Source organism: Eurosta solidaginis, chromosome 1, assembly GCF_040869045.1.
Source record: "Eurosta solidaginis isolate ZX-2024a chromosome 1, ASM4086904v1, whole genome shotgun sequence".
In the NCBI taxonomy this organism is placed as follows: domain Eukaryota; kingdom Metazoa; phylum Arthropoda; class Insecta; order Diptera; family Tephritidae; genus Eurosta; species Eurosta solidaginis.
Genome location: NC_090319.1, coordinates 307,407,758 through 307,429,777, shown reverse-complemented (window position 1 = coordinate 307,429,777; position 22,020 = coordinate 307,407,758). Strand labels below are relative to the sequence as shown.

Here is a 22,020-nt window from a genome sequence, read left to right as displayed (position 1 = left end):
ATATACCATTTAATTTTCAGTGAAGGTATAAAAATTGTTAAAATCGGTCAAGCCGTTTTTGGAATAAAACCTAAAACAATGCGACCAAAAAGCATTGGGCTACAAAACTGAATGCTGCAAGAAATTTTGAATATCCGAAATAAAAAATTCCGAAATTGTCATCAAACTTTCTTGAAGCTCCGATTTTTTTTTCGAACACATTTTAAAGCTTAGTTTGCATAGTTTCAGTTCTCCCAGCATTACCGAAAAAGTCACATGCAGCTGTTTTCGAGAGCACTTGATCGCGAAGCTATTTGGTTACGAACTTTTGATATTATGTACTAAATGTTTGATATTACAATATATATTGATTAATAATTCTGGAAAGTTATTATTTGTAGATAACGAATACTCAATTTCGACAAAAATTAACTTCCTCGTTTATGTTCATAAATAGTTCGATATTTTCGTGAAAGTTTCTTGAATTTTAGAATTTCTTCAAAAAAGTTGTTGGAATTGGTTTGCGCGATTTTAGTTCCCCTCTAAATAAAAATTTCAGCATTTTTGTAAAATTTTCTCGAATTTCCAAATAACTTTGATTAACACGCTTTGGAGATTGTTTTGAATAGTGTCAGTTACGCACTAAATAAGCACTTCGAAATTTTCATAAACATTTTTGCGAATTTTCAAATTTTTTCGTAAACGTTTTCGATAATGGTTTGTATAGTTTCAGCTACAAAATCTCTTAAATTTTAATTTCATTCTAAATAGAAAGTTCGAAATAATTTTTAAATTTTTTCCAATGTGCTAATTTTTTCGAAAAGCTTTTTGTGAACTCACAATAATTATTTCGTAATTTACAACTAATTCCATTGACTGCCTTTTTTCAGTCTATGTATTGCAAATATATTTCTATGCAACAGTAGAAACAACATTTGTCACGGAACTTAACAATGGAACAAATTGAAAAATCATTTTATAGTTAACAACAATACAATAATATCAAATAAACAAAAAATAACAACCAAAAATGAAAAAAAAACAAATATAAGCTTTTTTCAACAAAATTTACAATTTGTTATTTGATGTCAACGTGATGAAGTTGAAAACATCAACAATAGCCGCCAACAAACCAAACCGACAGCTAAATAAATTTAACGTGCGACATTTCCGTTTGTACAATAAGTGCGTTGTCATACACAAACATATATATGAGTGTGCATGTGAATACTTATTTATGTATCGGTCTCTACTTTTTTATGTAGGCCAAATTTAAAAGTAACAAGTAAGGAAGGCTAAGTTCGGGTGTAATCGAACATTACATACTCAGCTGCCAAATTACAGCTTGCAAAACTTTTAAATTACCTGCTTTTAAAAGTGGGCGGTGCCACGCCCATTGTCCAAAATTTTACTAATTTTCTATTTTGCATCATATGGGCAACCCACCTACCAAGTTTTATCGCTTTATCCCTCTTTGGTAATGAAGTATTGCACTTTTTCGGTTTTTCGAAATTTTCGATATCCAAAAATTGGGCGTGGTTATAATCCGGTTTCGTTCATTTTAAATAACGATCTGAGATGAGTGCCCAGGAACTTACGTGCCAAATTTCATTAAGATACCTCAAAATTTACTCAAGTTATCGTGTTTACGTACAGACGGACGGAAGTATGGACATGGCTAAATGAATTTGTTTTTTTCGCCCAGATCATTTTGATATACAGAAGTATACATGTATCTAGATTAGTTCATGCCGTTACGGGGTACCGTTATGCAAAGAAAATTAACATACTCTGTGAGCTTTGCTCAGCTGAGTATAAAAACAAAAGTAGCTCCCACACATATATATAAATACACAAATGGTGGCTTTTTTGTACGCCTTTTCCAAATGATTTCAGAAATGGGCAAATATTTTTGAGAGACGGGCAATTTGAAAAAAGGGCAAATGTAGTTGATAAATCGTCAAATGAACTTCAGATAAAGGCAAATCTGTTTGAAAAATGGAAAAATGTATTCGAGAAAAGGGCAACCGTAGAATATATTTTATTAATATTTAAGATCTGTGCGGACAAACATTTGCCCTTTTCCCAAATACAGTTGGAAAGTTATGGACGTACCAGAATTCGACACACGTTTTGAATATTTGGATATGTGCTTTAAAAGATCTGAAGTAGAACAACTTTCCATAATTTCGTTAGCAAACGTTTAGCATATTAAAAGAGCTTTCAATTGATGGACTGACGATGTCAATTCTGTCCTATCTGGTTTTTGTGAGGCGGGAAAAAAACTGGCAAGACAAGAAGTAATACTTGCTGTGATATGACCTTGGAGTGCAGAACAAAGTGTAATGATGTTTGTATGAACTTTAAGCATATATGAAGATAGTGCAGAGAGGTCATGTTATGCAAATGAAGGAATATGATCCCAAAGTATTTCTATAAACCTATATGCATTTGTAAAGAGACGAGGCCGGATACATCCACGTAGTTTGGAGAGGTAGGTGCATGAAGACTTTTTCGTCCTTGTTGCTTCGAATTGGCGACTGTTGTCGCTAAAAATGGATAGCCTGCGTGACTGGTTACGAAACGATCACAATCGCTCAAGCGATTAATAATGATGATGATTATAAAGGACAAGGTGAAAGACTGGTGTTACCCAACAAACAGTGAATTGAGATATCGATGAGAGCAAGATTCGATAACTGGTGCCGTTTCTAATTTTTACCATAAAATCAGGTATCTTATGGTGTGGGTTTGACGAGTCCCTCGACAAACAGTCTGAGGTGTTCGTTTGCGTTGTTGGCCAACGTCCACAGAAGAGGGCATACTATCACTTTCGCCTTGTTGCGTGCTCCTATTCACTGATTTCATGAATTAATATAGCCCCGTTGCTAACTTATCTCACTGTACATTAACATGGAGGTTATAGTACATCATTTCAAATTTGGATGGACTTCAAGGAAACATAGAACAACATTGATCATGGTGGATTCAGATTTACACACAAACCTTAGTCATATCTTATATTTCTAATTTTTGTCGTTATTGTTATTAATTTAAAAGATATGCTTTTCTTATACTAACTATGCTCCCACTTCAGATTTTGTTTCTGATTCCGATTTTGGTATTTAAAGATTGTTAATTTCGACTACGGTTCCAGCAAGCTCACTTCTGTTACATCAATTAAAAGAAAAGTGCAGGGAAAGAGTAGAGCGATCCAAAATCTGAAAGGTTGTGTGAAAGTGAATAAATAGGATATTTTTTAGAGTTAAGAGATAGCAAAAATTATTATGGAGTGTGGGAAGGAGGCGAAGGGGGCGGGTGTGACCGTATATATTTGAATCGATTTTAGTTACAATTTTACAGTCAGCTAAAAAGGAGAAACTATCTTAATCGGATTTAATAATATTTTTTTGTTTCGTTCGTTATGTTTCAAGGATGGTATAGAATTTTTGTCTGGAAAAGTAGGCGGTGCCACGTTCCCTGTTAGGAACAAAACTAAATTCGCATTATTTTCGAAATTCTTTGAAAATTCCATAAACGAGTGATGGTGCAGTGAGAGTGGGAGTGAGAGGTGGAGTGCTACTAGACTGGGAGCCAGATTTGGAGTTGGAGTGGGAGGGAAACCGGTTGAAGTGGAAGTGAGACCTAGAGTGGAAATGGGAGTAAGAGCGGGAATGAGAGTTTGAGTGTGTATGAGAGTGCGAGTCGCCGTCAGAGTGGGACGGAGGTAACGACAAGAATAAGAAGAAAAGTGGTAGTGGAAGTGAGGATCGGAGTTAGAGTAGGAGTGCGAGTTAGAGTGAGCGTTGAAGTGGAGCAAAACGGGGGTAAAGAAGATAGTTTGAGTGGGTGTGAGATGGCGAATGTGAGGGAGATTAATGGAATGGAATAAGGAATGGGAAGAATAAGAAGAAAAAAGGATTGAGTAGACGAGAATAATATAGAAAAGAGGAGAAGCAAGGTTTACTTTATGAACGTAGGCAAGCAAATTTTCGGCAGGACAAATTCTGCCGGATACACAAGTCATACACATACATTAATTATATTTTACTTATGTTCACATTTCTATAGTAGTACTTCAAGTATTTTCCTTCACTGAAAAAAAATGTTGGCAAAGATATTCCTAGTCCCCAAACAACTTAAGTAAATATAGCAGTGTACATACTTATATTACTATATTTTTGGAGTTTTGTAAAAAGTTCTTAAGTAAGAGATATAACAGCAAATCCCAAATTAAAAATAAACTACTGAAAAATAAAATTATTTTTTTTAATTTTCATCAAGAATACAAGTGGATCTACTATTAACTTATTTACACTTTTTCCCCTCTCTCTGTTAAAGATATTTGGATAAAAACATTCTAGACTTTAAGCCAATAGTCATCCTTATATTTAGCGTCTCTAAGGCCTTGTACATACGTGCCAATTTTCTTTCTTCTATTTACCAAAATTCTTATTATCCTCAAGCATTAGCAATAGACTTCTCTTTTCCTATCTTAAAAATTTCTATTACGGTTTTTCTTAGTATCAACATAAATATATTCTGATTTTCTAAAAGAGCAGAAACCAAAATCTTGCTTCAGGCGAATTCTTAATTCCTTTGCTTGATTGTTACAATACTACGAAAAATTTTACAGAGACAGCATTCAACAACAATCAAAGTGGCCAAAGTAAGAAATATGATAGTGTTGTTTCTACAGCTGCTAGTTCCATCCAGATTTATCCTCCTTACTTTTCGATTGTCTGCGGTGGCAGAGGCAGCACAGTATTGGCGCCATTCGATGGAAGGCAACAAAAAATGCTAATTTTTCAAAGCTGGAGTGATGTTTAAGTTATCGATTGGTTATGGATATACATATGTATGTATGTATGTAGACTTGTAGTACAATTCACTGAAAAAATATTTGCAATTTATAATACTCTTCTTCTCATGTACATACACAAACAAATCAGCAGTTTTATTTAATTACTCACAAATCAGAAGGAAATACATCACTATGATATTTAAGATTTTCAATCATTCACCTTTCACACTTCTTTTTGCTTTTTAATTTCAAGGAAACTTTAATCCTAATTTCTTTATTCCTAAATTTCATGTCTTATTAAAGCCCAAACTGTAATAGTGTGCTTGTGTTTTCGTTTGTTTTGAAAGGTGGCATTGCACAGAAAAAATTTGTTTTTAAACATTAAAAGATTGAACTGGTCAAAAGTTGTCTCTTGGCCATGTGATCAGAATCCTGAGCAGTTTAAACTTTGGTTCTTAAGTAAAATTGTCTCCTTATAAAATAAGTAATATTTCACACCAGCACTTGGAAGCTCTACCAATCTTCCTTCCACCACCCTTAGACATTTTTTTCGAAGTCATTAAATGGTTAAGCGCTCATTAAGTAAGAAAGTAATACAGTTTATTTATTTGTTTTCTATGAAATCTCAATCTTTCATGATGAGCAAAAGAAAAATATCGCTGGAAAACGGAACACTCTACTGCAAGATACGACGAACGCCATGGCGTATACGCAACATACGAACTTACCCTAACAGACTTTTGTGATATGCGAGAGGCCATAATGGTATTTTATTAATTTTCCCCCCTTTTCTTGTTTGTTTTCATACTCAGTTGAGCAAAGCTCACAGAGTATATTAACTTTGATTGGATAACGGTTGGTTGTACAGGTATAAAGGAATCGAGATAGATATAGACTTCCATATATCAAAATCATCAGGATCGAAAAAAAATTTGATTGAGCCGTGTCCGTCCGTCCTCCGTCCGTCTGTCCGTTAACGTGATAACTTGAGTAAATTTTGAGGTATCTTGATGAAATTTGGTACGTAGGTTCCTGAGCGCTCATCTCAGACCGTTGTTTAAAATGAACGATATCGGACTATAACTACGCCCACTTTTTCGATATCGAAAATTTCGAAAAACCGAAAAAGTGCGATAATTTATTACCAAAGACGGACAAAGCGATGAAACTTGATAGGTGAGTTTAACTTATGACGCAGTATAGAAAATTTGTAAAATTTTGGACAATGGGCGTGGCACCGCCCAATTTTAAAAGAAGGTAATTTAAAAGTTTTGCAAGCTGTAATTTCGCAGTCGTTGGAGATATCATGATGAAATTTGACAGGAACGTTACACCTATTACTATATGTACGCTTAATAAAAATTAGCAAAGTCAGAGAAGGACCACGCCCACTTAAAAAAAAAATTTTTTTTAAAGTAAAATTTTAACAAAGAATTTAATATCTTTACAGTATATAAGTAAATTATGTCAAAATTTAACTTCAGTAATGATATGGTGCAACAAAATACAAAAATAATATTTTAACGCCATAAGTCGAACAAAAGTTTACCAATACTTGTGAAATTTGGTAAAGGCTTAGATTCTAGGATGATAACTTATTTCTGTGAAAAAGAGCGAAATCGGTTGAAGCCACGCCCAGTTTTTATACACAGTCGACCGTCTGTCCTTCCGCTCGGGCATTAACACGATAACTTGAGCAAAAATCGATGTATCTTTACTAAACTCCGTTCACGTACTTATCTAAACTCACTTTGTATTGGTATAGAAAATGGCCGAAATCCGACTGTGACCACGCCCACTTTTTCGATATCGAAAATTACGACAAATGAAAAAAATGCCATAATTCTATACCAAATACGAAAAAAGGGATGAAACATGGTAATTGGATTGCTTTGTTGACCCAAAATATAACTTTAGAAAAAAACTTTGTAAAATGGGTGTGACACCTACCATATTAAGTAAAAGAAAATGAAAAAGTTCTGCAGGTCGGAATCAAAAGCCTTTGGCATATTGGCAGGAATACTGTTCGTGGTATTATATATATAAATAAATTAGCGGTACCCGACAGATGATGGTTTGGGTCACCATGGTCCACATTTTGGTCGATATCTCGAAAATGTCTTCACATATACAACTACCACCACTCCCTTTTAAAACTCTCATTAACACATTTAGTTTTATACCCATATCATACAAACACATTATAGAGTCACACCTGGTCCACCTTTGTGGCGATATCTCGAAAAGGCGTCCACCTATAGAACTACGGTCCACTCTCTTTTAAAAGACTCATTAACACCTTTCGTTTGATACCCATATCGTACAAACAAAGTCTAGAGTCACCCCAGGTCCACCTTTATGGCGATATCTCGAAAAGGCGTCCAACCATAGAACTAAGGCCCACTCCCTTTTAAAATACTCATTAACACCTTTCGTTTAATACCCATATTGTACAAACGCATTCTAGAGTCACCCCTGCTCTACTTTTATGACGATATCTCGAAAAGGTAACCTACTATACAAATACCACCACTCCCTTTTGAAACCCTCATTAATACCTTTAATTTGACACCCATGTCGTACAAACACATTCTAGAGTCACCCCTGATCCACCTTTATGGCGATATCTGGAAAAGGCGTCCACCTATAGAACTAAGGCCCACTCCCTTTTAAAATAATCATTATCACCTTTCGTTTGATACCCATATTGTACAAACCCATTCTAGATTCAACCCTGGTCCACCTTTATGGCGATATCTCGAAAAGGCGAACACCTATAGAACTAAGGCCCACTCCCTTTTAAAGAGACTCATTAACACTTTTCATTTGATACCAATATCGTACAGACAAAGTCCAGAGTCACCCCTGGTCCATCTTTATGGCGATATCTCGAAAAGGCGTCCACCTATAGACCTAAGGCCCACTCCCTTTTAAAAGACTCATTAACTCATTTCTTTTGATACCCATATCGTACAAACAAAGTCTAGGGTCACCCCTGGTCCACCTTTATGGCGATATCTGGAAAAGGCTTCTACCTATAGAACTATGGCCCACTCCTTCATAAAATACTCATTAACACCTTTCATTTGATACCCATATCGTACAAACAAAGTCTAGGGTCACCCCTGGTCCAGCTTTATGGCGATATCTGGAAAAGGCTTCTACTTATAGAACTATGGCCCACTCCTTCATAAAATACTCTTTAATACATTTCATTTGATACACATGTCATACAAACGCATTCCAGAGTTACCCTCGGTTCATTTTCCTACATGGTTATTTTCCCTTATGTTGTCACCATAGCTCTCAACTGAGTATGCAATGTTCGGTTATACCCGAACTTAGCCTTCCTTACTTTTTTTTTTTTTTTGAATTTTTTTATATTTTAAAATTTAACAAAAATTTAAATTTGATATTATGCTGTGCAAACTGATAATAAGATGAGAACTTTCATACACAGTAGTGTTAAATACATACTACGTTATGCTTTTGATATATGATTTTGTCACAGATATTAGCATCACTAACCTATACCATCACTAAGGCGATGCTAAGGCCATGCCAAGCACGTCAATAATCAAATCATGTATACACATATATAAGGCAGCCGAAAGAGATGTCACACACAGATGCATTTACTTATGCGCCTATGTATGCGCGAGAGACTGTAAACTACAAACATTCACATCAATAATTCAATCATTATGAATCTACATAAACGAATAAATAATTGCGTCTACACATATGTACGTATACGAGCAGCGGAGCGGCAATGCACAGACACATGCATATATCTTATCTGAGTTGTCACAAGAGAGAGCAATAATTTGTGCACGTAGTTGTGGCTGGCGATTTTGTAGCGAAAATAACTAGTAAGTTCTGGAAATCGAAGAGCCTAGAAGTATGCAGCGTAAACTATAAAAGCGGGGCAGGCGAGTAAGAAGTAATTCAGTTTGAGTTGAGAAATCAATCAGTTATTGATTAAGCACGCGATCTGGCGGCCAATAATTCAGTTTGATTTGAGTTGTCAAGCAGTTACGACTAAGAAGATATCTAGCGAGCAATATTTTGAAAGTCAGTTTCATTAAACTATCAGTTTGGTTATTAAGCTATTCGTTGCACAGTTGAGTGTTATTGTGAAGTATTTTAATAAAGGCCATTTTTCCAGTATTCAATATTGGAGTTATTTATTCAACAGTTTAGCGATACGAACCTAGCAAAAGGGCAAATAAGAGGATTTGCAGCAAATTCGTTACAATATGATTTTCAAAACATATGCAAAACAAATATGTAAAGAATCTTGCGTAAAAATGCATAAACTTTGACCTGCATATCGGAAGAAAAGTAAACTTACAACTTTCTCTTCCCTGTACTAAAGGTCATCATTTTACTTATGTACATATATTGCACATAAAATCTTACACTTTTTAAACAACTTTTAAGAGGAATGCGTAAAAATCCCCTCTCCTTTTTCATAGCATAAAGAAAAAGGCTTTAGTGCTCAATAATGTAATTAGCAAGATCTCTGGTGGTAAATTTTGCAGCTGTGTTTGCAAACCATTTTTCGTTATCAAGTTAAATAACTCACCTTTCCTCACAGATCTTTCAGGGTTAAAAATTTCAATAATAGAATCACACAAACAAAAAGTTTGTTATTTTTTTCGCAATTCTATTTGGGTTTGACGCTCTATTACTACTCTCAATGTCGTTTGGTTTTTTTCTCTCTGCTAAAATCTTCATTTCGTGATATAGATGTGTGTATGTTATCAGACCCTTTTAAACAATCTCAAATCTACACAAAGCTGGGAATAATCTAATTATACAGTGCAAAAAAATGTGCGGCTAATTCACCAGAGTATCATATCTTGCATAATTTTAAGATTTGAGTTACTACCATAGTTTATAATCTCAAATTTGATTCATGCAAAGCACAGACGGTGAACAAAAGAACTTTTGAATTGCCTAAACATTTTTTTCTTGCAAAAATCCTGCATGAAAAATGTGAGGTAGTCACGTAAATCGACAGCTTCACCCTACAGGTTTTATGACTACCGCCGAGCTTGTTCTAACCATATGGGAAAAGGGTTGTTGTTGTTGTTGTAGTTGTAGCGAAAAGGTTTCTTCCCGAAGGCTTTGGGAATGTTATCGATGTGATGGCCCTTTGCCGGATACAGATCCGGTATGCTCCGGTAACACAGCACCATTAAAGTGCTAGCCCGACCATCTCGGGAAGGATATATATGGCCAATTAAACCTTCAAGCTATCTCTCCCTCCCCATCCCCATTTTCCATGAGAAGCTTGGGGTTGCCAGAGCCTCGTCTGTTAGTGAAACAGGATTCGCCGCGGATAGGTGATGTTGACAATTGGGTTTGAAGGAGCTATGTATTGCTTTGGCAACCTGAAATGGTTGCGCTATACAGCGCTTTGAATCTGGTATTTTAGTCGCCTCTTACGACACGCATACCTACCGCGGGTATATTCTGACCCTCTAACCCGCTGGGGGTAGAACAGGGTTTAGTTGGTAGTCATACTTGAGGCAACAGCGCTTAAGACTGTGTTAGTTGTATTTAAATTTTTTAAACAAAGGAAGCGACCACGTCAGAAACCCCTACAACTGGACTAGTTAGGAATGTCATATGAATGGCCTACGGAGGAGGGTAATTGCCAAGTAGTAGCACATTACAATGTTAAAAAAGGTAGTTAGAAGCACTGCGAGGCGACAGAATTAGATCCAGCAGCATGTTTTAATGCGATAGCTCTACCCCAGTTTGAAACTAGTTAGTGCTTTCGCTGCAGAGTAGTTTAGCTCAAAAAATGCAGCAATAATTATGATAAGGTAGAAACAATAAATAGCAAGTTATTAGTCAAAACAGACGGCATGAGAAAGAAGACTGAATTCTTAAACTCACTAAATACCAACAACAAGCATGGTGTTCGCATTTTTGTCTTCTTTGAATATTTTAAAAAATAAAACTTAGTGTTTTTATTTACTAAAGCAACGACGTCATAGGTGTATACATTTCCATACTAAACTAATATAAATATACAGAAGCGAACAGAAAAGTAGCAGTGATAATTTTTATGAAATTTCATCAATTAAATACTTTTTTTGTTTCCGATATTTTACAGAAAAATCTCTATAAATTAAGTGATTGAAACTAAGCAAATTAATACCAAAAACGATTTCGAAAAAATCGAAAATTTTATAAAATTTAATCTTGCTAAACCTCACGTCATTGATCACTCAAAACTCTCATTGATTTTTTTCTTTTTTTTTTTTCCGAAGGGTGCTTAAGATTTACCCTCATATCTGTAAAGGGTGAATAATTTTTGTATACGGAAGAAACCCTGAAACACCCTTTTGCAAAAAAATTTCAAACATCAATGTAAACTTTAGGAGACCTATAACTTGAACTTTGTTCTTAAATTGATGGGGCTACCGAACTACATGCTGAAAGAAATTTAAGAAATTCTAAATAAAACCTCAAATTTTTTAAAAGGCGCTTTTGCAATTGAGTCACATACCTCCATTTGTAAAGTTCATATAATTATATTTCTTAAATTTTGAAAATAAGAAGGAGCACAAATGAATCGTCAAAATTTAGAAAAACCAAGTAAGGACGGGACTGTCTTCGGCACAGCCTTCATACCTTTTATGAATGGGGCTGAACAATAATTGTATCCCGTTCGTAATCTCCAAATAATCGGATGTATAAGATAAGAAATATATGGATGTACATACCTAAACGATTTTTTAGATAAACATAAAATAAAAAATGGCAAAAAAATATATATATATATAGCTCCGATCGAAATGATTTTTACGGAAAATCTTCTATGATATATTAGAATAAATACCTCAATGTTTAACGTTTTTATATTGGAAATTATGGGAGAAATTGCTAAAAATCTTTCTATCTGAACGATCGGTTGTATGGGATATAACTATATATAGCTCCGATCGAAGTGATTTTTTCATGAAATCTTCTATGATATATTAGAATATATATCACCAAGTTTCACGTTCTTATATTTGAAACTAAGTGAGAAATGGCCAAAAATATTTCTATCTGAACGATCGGTTGTATGGGATATATCTATATATAGCTCCGATCAAATTGATTTTTTCAGGATATCTTCTATGATATATTCGAATATATATCACCGAGTTTCACGTTTATACTTTTTAAATTGCGGCAGGAATGACCAAAATCGTCTTATCTTAACGATCGGTTGTATGGGAGATATATGTTATAGTGGTCCGATCTTATCGGATCAGATAAATGTCTAATATAATACAAAAATACATCCTTGTGCCAAATTCCATTGAGATATCTCAAAATTTGAAGGACTAGTTTGCGTTCAAGCAGACAGACGGACAGACGGACATGGCTATATCAACTCAGTTCGTCGCCCTGATCAATTCGTTATACTTAATGGTGAGTCTGTCTTCTATATTTCTCAACGTTTCAAACATCGGACCAAAGTTAATATACCATTCCATGTTCATGAAAGGTATAAAAAGTAAAAAAGTCTAAGTTCGGGTGAAACCGAACAATAAATACGCAGCTGTGCACTTGAAATGCTTTGTTGGTAGAATATCAGCCAAATGTAGTGAAATACCATAGAGATATTGCAAACGTTGTTAAGGTCAGACTTTTAGGCTTTAGAAAAAAGCGGCCTCATATTTAACCGATTTTGATTATCTTCCATTATTATATATAATTTGGCAAGGATAGCGCCTCTGCCAAATTTTTAATATTTTTAACGACTTTTAAATTACTGCTTCTTAAATTTCCAATTTTTCTTTTTCCCATATTGCAAACTATTTTGGAATTTATGTTTTGCGTCAACCAAATTGTACCTACCAAATTTCATTAGCGCTATTGGTTTTTGAATTATCTCATTTTTTCCATCTTTATTAGATTTCGATATGGAAAAATTGGGCGTGGTTGTTGTCTGATTCAATACCAATCTATTGTGGGTCCACATGAGGCCGCATACGGAATTTGGTGAAGATATCTCAATATTTGCTCAAGTTATCATGTTAACGGGCAGACAGACGGACGGACATGGCTTTATCAAATTTTTTTTCGATACTAAGGATTTTGATTTATGAAAGTCTATATCTACCTCAATTCCTTTATAACTGTAAAACCAACCGTTATAATGTGTACAAGTACAGCTGGGTATAATTACCACTGCTACTTTTCCGCTCTATAAAACAGTGACTCATTTTAATAGTTTTTTTTTTTTTAAGTGCGGATCACAAAATTGTCCTAGACGAAAATTTATGAAATCCCAGGCATACCTATAACATTTTCATGACGAATCGTGCATCTTTTTCATTTTTTGAACTTTTTACGAAAAAATCTGCAAATAAAAGTTAAATCCGGACTTTTATTTTTTAATGACAAATAAAACTCCGGGTCTATGGAGTGGCTCATCAAATGAACCGAATTTTTAACAATAGATTCTTCTGAATATCTATATTTAAAACCCCTATGGTCATTTGAAAGCTCTCATTTCAATTGGATGAGCCGTTCCACAATTACACAATTACGGACTTTTATTCTGTTCTAAAAAACAAAATTCCGCATTTAACTTTCATTTTCGAATTTATAAAACAAAACTTCTGATTGAATAATTTTTTTCGGCTTTAAAATTTAAATTCCGTATGTAATTTTTTATGAAGATCTTTTAGTATAAAAGAAATATTAGTTTGGGTCTCTGGTATATACATAAATCTTAAAATATGTGCGTTTTTCTTAAGTGTTTTCAATAAATTTCTTGCACTTTTCTATGCCTTGGCTTTTTTTATTATTTTTTTTTTTTTTAACACTCACTCAAACAAAATATAATTTTTTTTACTGTATGTGCTTAATAATTTTGTACACCTACTTGCTAGTAAATGCACCTCTACACACATCCCCACATTTCCACAATAACCACTACTAATAAAGCTCAAATGCATTTGTTATGTTTTCCTTTATTGCAACGCTAGTCTACATTACAGACCCTGATTTGATTTTGCCACGCGGCGAAATGGAATTTACAACGTTGGATTCGGCTCTTAAATAAACAACAACAATTTAACAGCCCATGCAGGCGGCTTAACGTTAATAAGTATACCTTTAAATAAATATAATTAAATATATTATAAGTAAAGAGTTAGAATATAAAATAATTCATTTTAAGGAATTTAAGTTTTATATGTTACTTAGAAGATTTGCGCTCGAGTTTTTTATAACAAACAAAAAAAAAAACCACTTAAAAAAAGCTAAATTTATAATTAGGATTTTAATTGAAACTCGGTTAGTGTTCTAAGAAAAAGATAATTAAAAATTAGTAGATACATACAATTAAAATCAATGCATAAAATTTGAAAGTGGAAAAAAGCGGACTAAATTACAATAATGGAGTTCGGGATTATGTGCAAATGGTCTGGCAGCATGGCATTGCAAACTTCCGTAACATATTTATTACAGTACACTAAAATAAAATACAGCTCTGCATTTGCAATGACATTGCAAAACCGCAACATCAAACACCGTAGTTTATTTTTTTAATATTGAATAGCAAATCAGCAGCTGACAAAACAAAAAAAAAAATCCAAAGAAAAAATTGTTATTGAAAAAATTTGCTAACGATCCATAGCATATAATTGCTATAGCAACATTTCTAACGTCAAAAACACAAAATTCTGTACTCCTTTAAAAATAAGCTTGAGATAGAAAAAATTGTGCAATACACTGGCTTGTGTTTTTGTGAGTTATATGCAAATGTGAAAACTCTATTGCCTACTGAAATAAATGATTATGTTAAACCAATTTGTAAACGTACGAAAAGAAGTGGCATGCACTTTTCACCCATGCCATACTCCAGAGGCATCTTGAAACTATGGAAAATTTTAAATTTATTGCATTTCCAACTATCTTTTCAAATTTTCTTAAAGTTTATTGCTGAGGCTATTCACCAGAGAATGAAGAACCCCTTTTTGTTTAGTAATGAATTTGGGTAATGCTCTTTCTTTGGGATTAAGGAAAAAATAGCCATCGCAGTCGCAAATAATTATAATTTTTTGTGATTTTTATTCTGTTCAGGAAGTAAGACTTTTCTTTTCTGAAAATATATCAATTTTTTTCTTACAGTAGATATAACAAAAGTTAATTTATAGGTTGGTGTATGGTATACGTCCATTCATTGTTAGGATTGTATGTATATCTTAATATATAAAAAACACATGTCACAGGTTTGAGGCCAATGGACTCCTAAACTACTGAAGCAATTTGAATTTGTTTTGCACCCCATGTGTAGTTTGATCTAACTTGAAATATAGGGTAGGTTATATCTTAGTTTATAGTCGCATTTTATTGCAATTTTTTTATTTGTTTATACTTAACATTAAAATATTACGTATACGCAGTTGCACTCATATTTTCAGGTGGTGCGGATATACTTCCGTGTAATTGCTTGGCGTTTAATTAAACAACCTGCTTTTCAATAAAAAATATTATAGCGAATGATATCAAATATAGCACATCAGCAGGCCCGTCGAGAGGGGGGGGGGTTTCTGAGGGGGCCCGCGATTTAGAGGTACTATGACATTTTTTTTAATACAGGAGAGTCTTTAGTTGTGCAATTTTTAAGCCGATTTTCAACAGCAACGAAAACTGCATTTCGTAAAAATCTATATACATAAAAAGAAAGGCTAAAATGTGCGTTAGTTGGTCGCCGGTGTTTAAAGAGATGCGTCGGTCGATTTTCTTCAAACTTTCACACAAGTTGCGTAAACCTCACGCGGTGGATACTACAGGTACGTGGTCTTGAGACATTGGCCAAAACGTGGCCCAGTGAATGCCTACACAGTGTTTATACAATATGGATATCAAATGAAAGCTGTTGATGAGTGCTTTGGTACAGAGTAATATATTATCCAGAGACGGACTGGGCCTGGGATTAGGACTAAAACTGGGACTGAGACTCGGAATGGGACTGGGACTGAGACTCGGAGTGGGACGGGGACTGTAATAAAATACATACTACCAATTAGGGATGCAGAAGAATGAGAAGGAATTGAGAGAAGAGAAAAGAGAGAAGGAGATTGAGAAAGAGATAGAATGAGACGAATATGGAGATAGATGAAGCGAAAAAGACGGAGGGAGGAGTGAATAAATGGATTAGGAAAAAGTGAGGAGGGGGGGGGGGGGGGGGAGGGAAGAGTTAGACGGAAAAAGCTTATTAAAATGTATGCATATAGGCCAAATTTAGGGCAGGACAATGTCTGCCAGGTTTTCTAGTATGAGTATATAAAAAATTGCAATAACTGGTGCACTTGAGAGCTTCATAGAGCTTCAGAAACTATCCGGCTGTCACCTATATGTAGTGTAAGCGCAGCGACCGAGGCTCAGCAAAGCAAGCAATCAATCAGTTTTAGCTTGTACTTAATGGGAGATTTCTATACTCGAACATTCACCATATAAACACATACTACTACAAAAAAAAGTTGCGTGTGTGTAACCAATTGGCGCCGGTGTGCAGAGAAGAAGCTACTGGCGCGCCTTGTTGGAAGGCCATAACCGTTTAAACGGTTAAGCACCAGTTAAGTAAGTAAGTGTGCTCTAGGCTCCGTCGACCTTTTTTATCACTAAACTAATCTAAAGAAAGCCGGATTGAACATTTATTTGGACTTCAATTTAGATATATCTAGAAAGTTTTTATAGTACGAAGAAATTGCTGCACAAAAGAGAATGTCGCATATTTTTGGGACCATGCAAAGACAATTGCCAGCACGATTTTATAATCACTTCAGCACCTTTTTGGGAAAGTTTATGGAAATAACGTAGTACCATTTCTGGATCATTTATGTGTGTTTTCGAGACTTTTGTGGGTTCCTTTGATTTCAGGCTCATTTTGGAAAGAATTTAAGATCCCTCTTTGGGCAATTTCGAACTCATTTCCAAATCACTCCTCGACCAGGATTTTTAGGTACAGTTTTCCAGTAAATTTCCAGCTTATTTTGTGATAGTTTTTGACATAATTTAATGTATTTTAATATATTTTATTGAATTAAATTCAAACATAAAGAAGAAGCAACAAAAAAATATGCGTGTAACACCGGTTTTGTTATTTAAAAAATTTATTTTTATAGCTTAATAAAAATGTAGCGAATCTAAGCAAGTTCGGCGCATCAATATGCCTTTAATAAGAAAACGCTGCATAACAGCACCTATAATTAAAGCGGACAAAATCACAAAAGCTACATATTTATGTACACCCGCACTGCATTTACATAATACTGTGAAGAATATTAGTAACACTAAGGCATACTATCATCTCTAAGCCGATACTAAGCAGTCACTTGTGTCTACATAAACAAATCAATCATTATGTCTACACACATGTACACACAAGAAGCGGTGAGATATGCACAAACACATGCATATATCTGAGATACTCACAAAAGTATGCAATCATCAGCAAAGTAGTTCTCACACATTCACATGCATAAAACTGAGATGCTCAAAAAGTATGCAATCATCGGTGGAGTTGCGAAGTATAAGTGTTATTGTGAAAGTAGTCTAATAGAGACCATTTTGCATTATTGAATATTGGAGTGATTTATTCAACAGTTTAGTTATTCGAAAGTTAGCAGAAGGTTGCAAATAAGTAGAAATACCATAAATTCGTTACAATACCATGGTTTTTTATAATATCAGCGAGAGTAGGCAGCTTAAGACAAGATACACACATACATCAACATAGCCACAGACATAAAACAGAGCAGAACTAAAAGTACAAAAGCAACTGTTCGGGAAGGCTAATTGCGAAAACTCTAGACTTTGGCAGAAATAACGACGAAGCGACTCAGTGTTATGAGGATTATTAGTCAGTTATATTATTACTTTTGCTCGTTGTATGTGAAGTAAGCGAATACTTTGAATTGTGCTTGTTGCGCAAGATTTACGTAATACAGCATATCGATATGACAAGACTCACCTCAATATGTATATATATTAGGGGGTTTTTATAATAATATAATGTAATTACTGATTTTTTCTTACCTTATGCCTTCATACGAGTATATCACGGACAAAAATTGCACACATAAATTTCGATTCTGATTAAAGGGTGATGTAGAAGGGTCAAGGTAAAGATTTCTTAACGGAGACTCAAAAATTTGTATCACTAAAAAGTGATTTTTTAAATAAATTTTATAACCGTTGCTATGCCTTGTCAATTTTAATTTGGATAATAACAGAGTTGTACATAAAATAAAAAAAATGTTTTTTTTTTTTTTGTCTGTGTCCAAGTTTTCTATTTGAAACTCAAGTGTTTAACAAATCTGAAGATATAATTTCTCGACTGAATACCCTACGACATTGCAAACATTTACGAGTTAGCTATACAAGGCGGACTAAAAAAATATTCCCCACAAGTTGTATGATGATTAATTATGCTAAGAATACTTCAAAATTGTTTATGTAAAATGGAGGTTTTGTTTAAACAAAAATAATAAATATACAGCAGCGAAAGCGAAAATAGCAGTCGCATTGTTTATCGAATATCGTCAACTATATTCTTCTTTTTTATTTTAAAATAATTTACAAAAAAACTTGTACGCATTTATAACTAAAACTATGCAACCCACTCTCAAAAACGTTTTAAAAAATTCAAAAGTTCGTGAAATTTTTTCGAAAATTCCAAAATTTGTATTTAGGTCGACTTGCAGAACGGCAAATTTACTTTTTAACTCAGAGTTAAGCTGAGGGTTAAAAAAGTAAAAAACAAAAGTAAGGCGCGATAACCTCCGAGCGAGGGTTAAACTCATACATTTTTGTCAAATTCTTGAAACTAACGCTGAACTAAAAAATCACTTGCCGCTCTGCAAATTGGCCTTAAAGTTATCAAAACTCGACTTATCTTGTTTTGTTGATTTTCCGAAAGGTGAACAAATGATGTATATTGGAACGATCTTCCGTCATCCCTTGTCGAATTTTGTTTCGAGCAAACCGGTTTCGGCGTTGTGCCATCATCAGTGTCGATTTTCGTTCATATCTGTTGTTGTCGTTTGTCCTGTATTTATAGTTCGTAGGCACAAGAGCAGGTATTGTCAAAATTGATGCTTGTGTATATTTAGTTATGTGTATGTGCTCTGTCTTTATTCAGAACCGAGGGTGTTTTTACTGATCGATTTGTGTGGCTGTCTGGTGCAGGTAAAAATCCGTAATTTTAGTCGATTGACCTTCCTTGTGGGTTTTTTTTTGTGCATTAATTATTTTGTGTTTATTTGTTGTAGTGTGTTTGTCTGTTGTACCTGTGGGATTACTTCAAATCACCCCCAACAGCATAAAAATGCAGCATTGAGGCAATTGGTACATAGACTTGAAAGAACACCTCTTACACAAGAGGCATATCAGAGAGAAATTGAGGTCATGTGTAATATCGCTGCAAACAACGGATATAAAAAAAGCACTAGTAAATAAGCTCAGAAGGTCAAATGGAGAACCAAAAAGAAATAAGAAAAAGGAAATTAATAGCTGAACGACTATGACATATACTGGAAAAGCAACATATAAATTGGCTAACTTCTTTAAAAAATACAACATTAACACAGCATTCAAAACATCGAACAATCTAGGGCGAAAACTAAGAACTAACGCTAACACAGAGGCAGCCACGGCGTATACAAGCTTACCTGCGGATGCCAGCATAGTAAGATAGGACAAACAGGACGGCAAATAGGAACGAGGTTCAGAGAACATATTAGAGATTACAACAAAAAAATACGGAATCCAAACATTATACCCGAGTCTAACTTCGCGAATCACATGGCTGAGAATGGGTGTTCTCCAGCAAACATCAATAAAATAGTTAGAGTTCTTCACATACAAGAAAAGGGCCGACGTCTCAACGTACTCGAAAATATGGAAATCTACAAACAGAAAACATTCGACGGTAGAATAATAAACGAACAGATAAACACAATTTCTGACACAATATTCGAGCCTTTAAAACTTGTTTACAGGAAACAACTTAATCACACAGGTACAACAGACAAACAAACAACAACAAATAAACACAAAACCATTAACACATCAAACCAAAAAACCGACAAAGAAGGTCAAACGACTAAAATCACAGATTTCTACCTACCCCAGTCAGCCACACAAATCGATTAGTAAACCACCCTCGGTTCTGAATGAACACACAGCACACACCCATAACTAAATATACACAAGCAGCAATTTGACAAGACCTGCTCATATACCTACGGCCTATAAATACAGGACAAACGACAACAACAGATCAGAACGAAAATCGACACTGATGATGGCACAACGCCGAAACCGGTTTGTCTCAAAACCAAATTTGACAAGGGATGACGGGAAATCGTTCCAATATACATCATCAAAATTTGTTAAAGTATGCTGTTTTGCAACCCAATCAATTTTAGTCTTACAAAGTGCAAGGGTCCCTCATAATTTGCATTGATTTTTAAAAAATGTTTCTTCTGAAGGGTGTTTCAGTTTTTCTTTAATATAATAAATTAGGATATAAGCCTTTCGCATTGGAGAAATAACTCCCTATAACTTTTACCATGATATGAATATTGAGAGGTAGTTCCCCTTGGCGTCCATCACTTCCGTTTGACATAAACTGTATTTTTGACATTCTATTTCAAAACAGCTCTAGTAGCTATATCCTCCAAAACTAAATTTCCCAGAATGATATATTTTTTTGCCTTTTTCTTATACTAATACTAAACGAAAAACATCGGAATATGTATAGATGTATAAAGCACAGGAAAAGCTTCTGCGTAAGAGCTGGGGCCTCTGTACACGAGTCATCTTCTTGTTATAATTTTTCACATTTGTAGGCATTGAACCTAACACTGCCACAAGAACATACATCACGAACTTGACACCAACACACATCATAGTTTCCGTTCCGCTACTGGGTCTAAAGCCATTGCGAGGATATATTGTTTGATTATGGTGTGAGAAATTAGCTCTAGTAAGTCGCCGAGTGGCTCAGACGCTTGCACGCTTGCATTGCGCTGCATTAGAACAGAGCCTTCCCCTCACTAGAGCGCATTGCCGGGTAAATATGGCTTTTTCGGATCAAAGGGCGCTACTCCTACGTAGTTATTAATAAGCTTTAGAAATCTAAAACGTAGACTCCGATTAAATCAGTGATTGTTAAGGAGAAAAACACTCAGTGACTCAGCTTGTCAATAAGAAGATTAACGGATCAGCAAAGCAGCTCCTAGCAGGAATTCCTACAGACATATGTCGAAATATATATTGTTTGATTATGGTGTGAGAAATTAGCTCTACTAAGTCGCCGAGTGGCTCAGACGCTTGCACGCTTGCATTGCGCTGCATTAGAACAGAGCCTTCCCCTCACTAGAGCGCATTGCCGGGTAAATATGGCTTTTTCGGATCAAAGGGCGCTACTCCTACGTAGTTATTAATAAGCTTTAGAAATCTAAAACGTAGACTCCGATTAAATCAGTGATTGTTAAGGAGAAAAACACTCAGTGACTCAGCTTGTCAATAAGAAGATTAACGGATCAGCAAAGCAGCTCCTAGCAGGAATTCCTACAGACATATGTCGAAATAGATCTTGAAAGAAAGCTGCTTAATGTTATGGTCAGAATAATGCGAGACCAACCAAATAAACTTCTACAGGTACAATGGAGATAAGTTGATAACGCTGCACAATACCTTGAAATAGTTAAAATCGATTGCTCCTAAACAATTCATTATTTAAGACAAATTTTGAAAGTTCTATAGAGAAAGTTTTAAACTTTCTTAAAATGTGTTCGAAAACATCTTTGAAAGTGATTTGGATTGTTTCTATCACCAATTTCATGAATGTATTTCTTAAATTATCAAAACTTAAAAAAAGGGAACCTAAATAACGGAACTTGCTAAAAATTCCACTGCTTTTTTTGTGAGCGCTATTGTACTTTACTTGTTTTCCAAATACTCTGACAGAACAGCAGGATTTATAAAAATTAGTTAATATTTATTCATTTCAGTAACGAGTTTTACTTTTCTTGGTAAACTATATTTTAGTTAATGAAAAAATTTTATGAAATAAAAGAAAAATTTACACTTAAATTTGAGCAGAACAAGCTAAAACAAAAATTTTCCAAAAAAAAAAAAACCACCCAATAACCAAATTGTATTCATTTCTCACAAAAGTACTTAAGTATGCCTGTAAACAA

General features: G+C 34.6%; 1 protein-coding gene across 1 annotated transcript in view; it reads left to right on the top strand.

Moving 5' to 3' along the window:
• side (sidestep) overlaps positions 1–15,964 on the top strand; it is a 527,768-nt gene extending 511,804 nt beyond the window's left edge. The window contains exon 18 of the mRNA XM_067761445.1: positions 13,789–15,964. Coding sequence (XP_067617546.1) covers positions 13,789–13,865 — 77 coding nt within the window. The 3' untranslated portion in view covers positions 13,866–15,964. The remainder of the gene's footprint in view (positions 1–13,788) is intronic.
• The last annotated feature ends 6,056 nt before the right edge of the window (positions 15,965–22,020 follow it).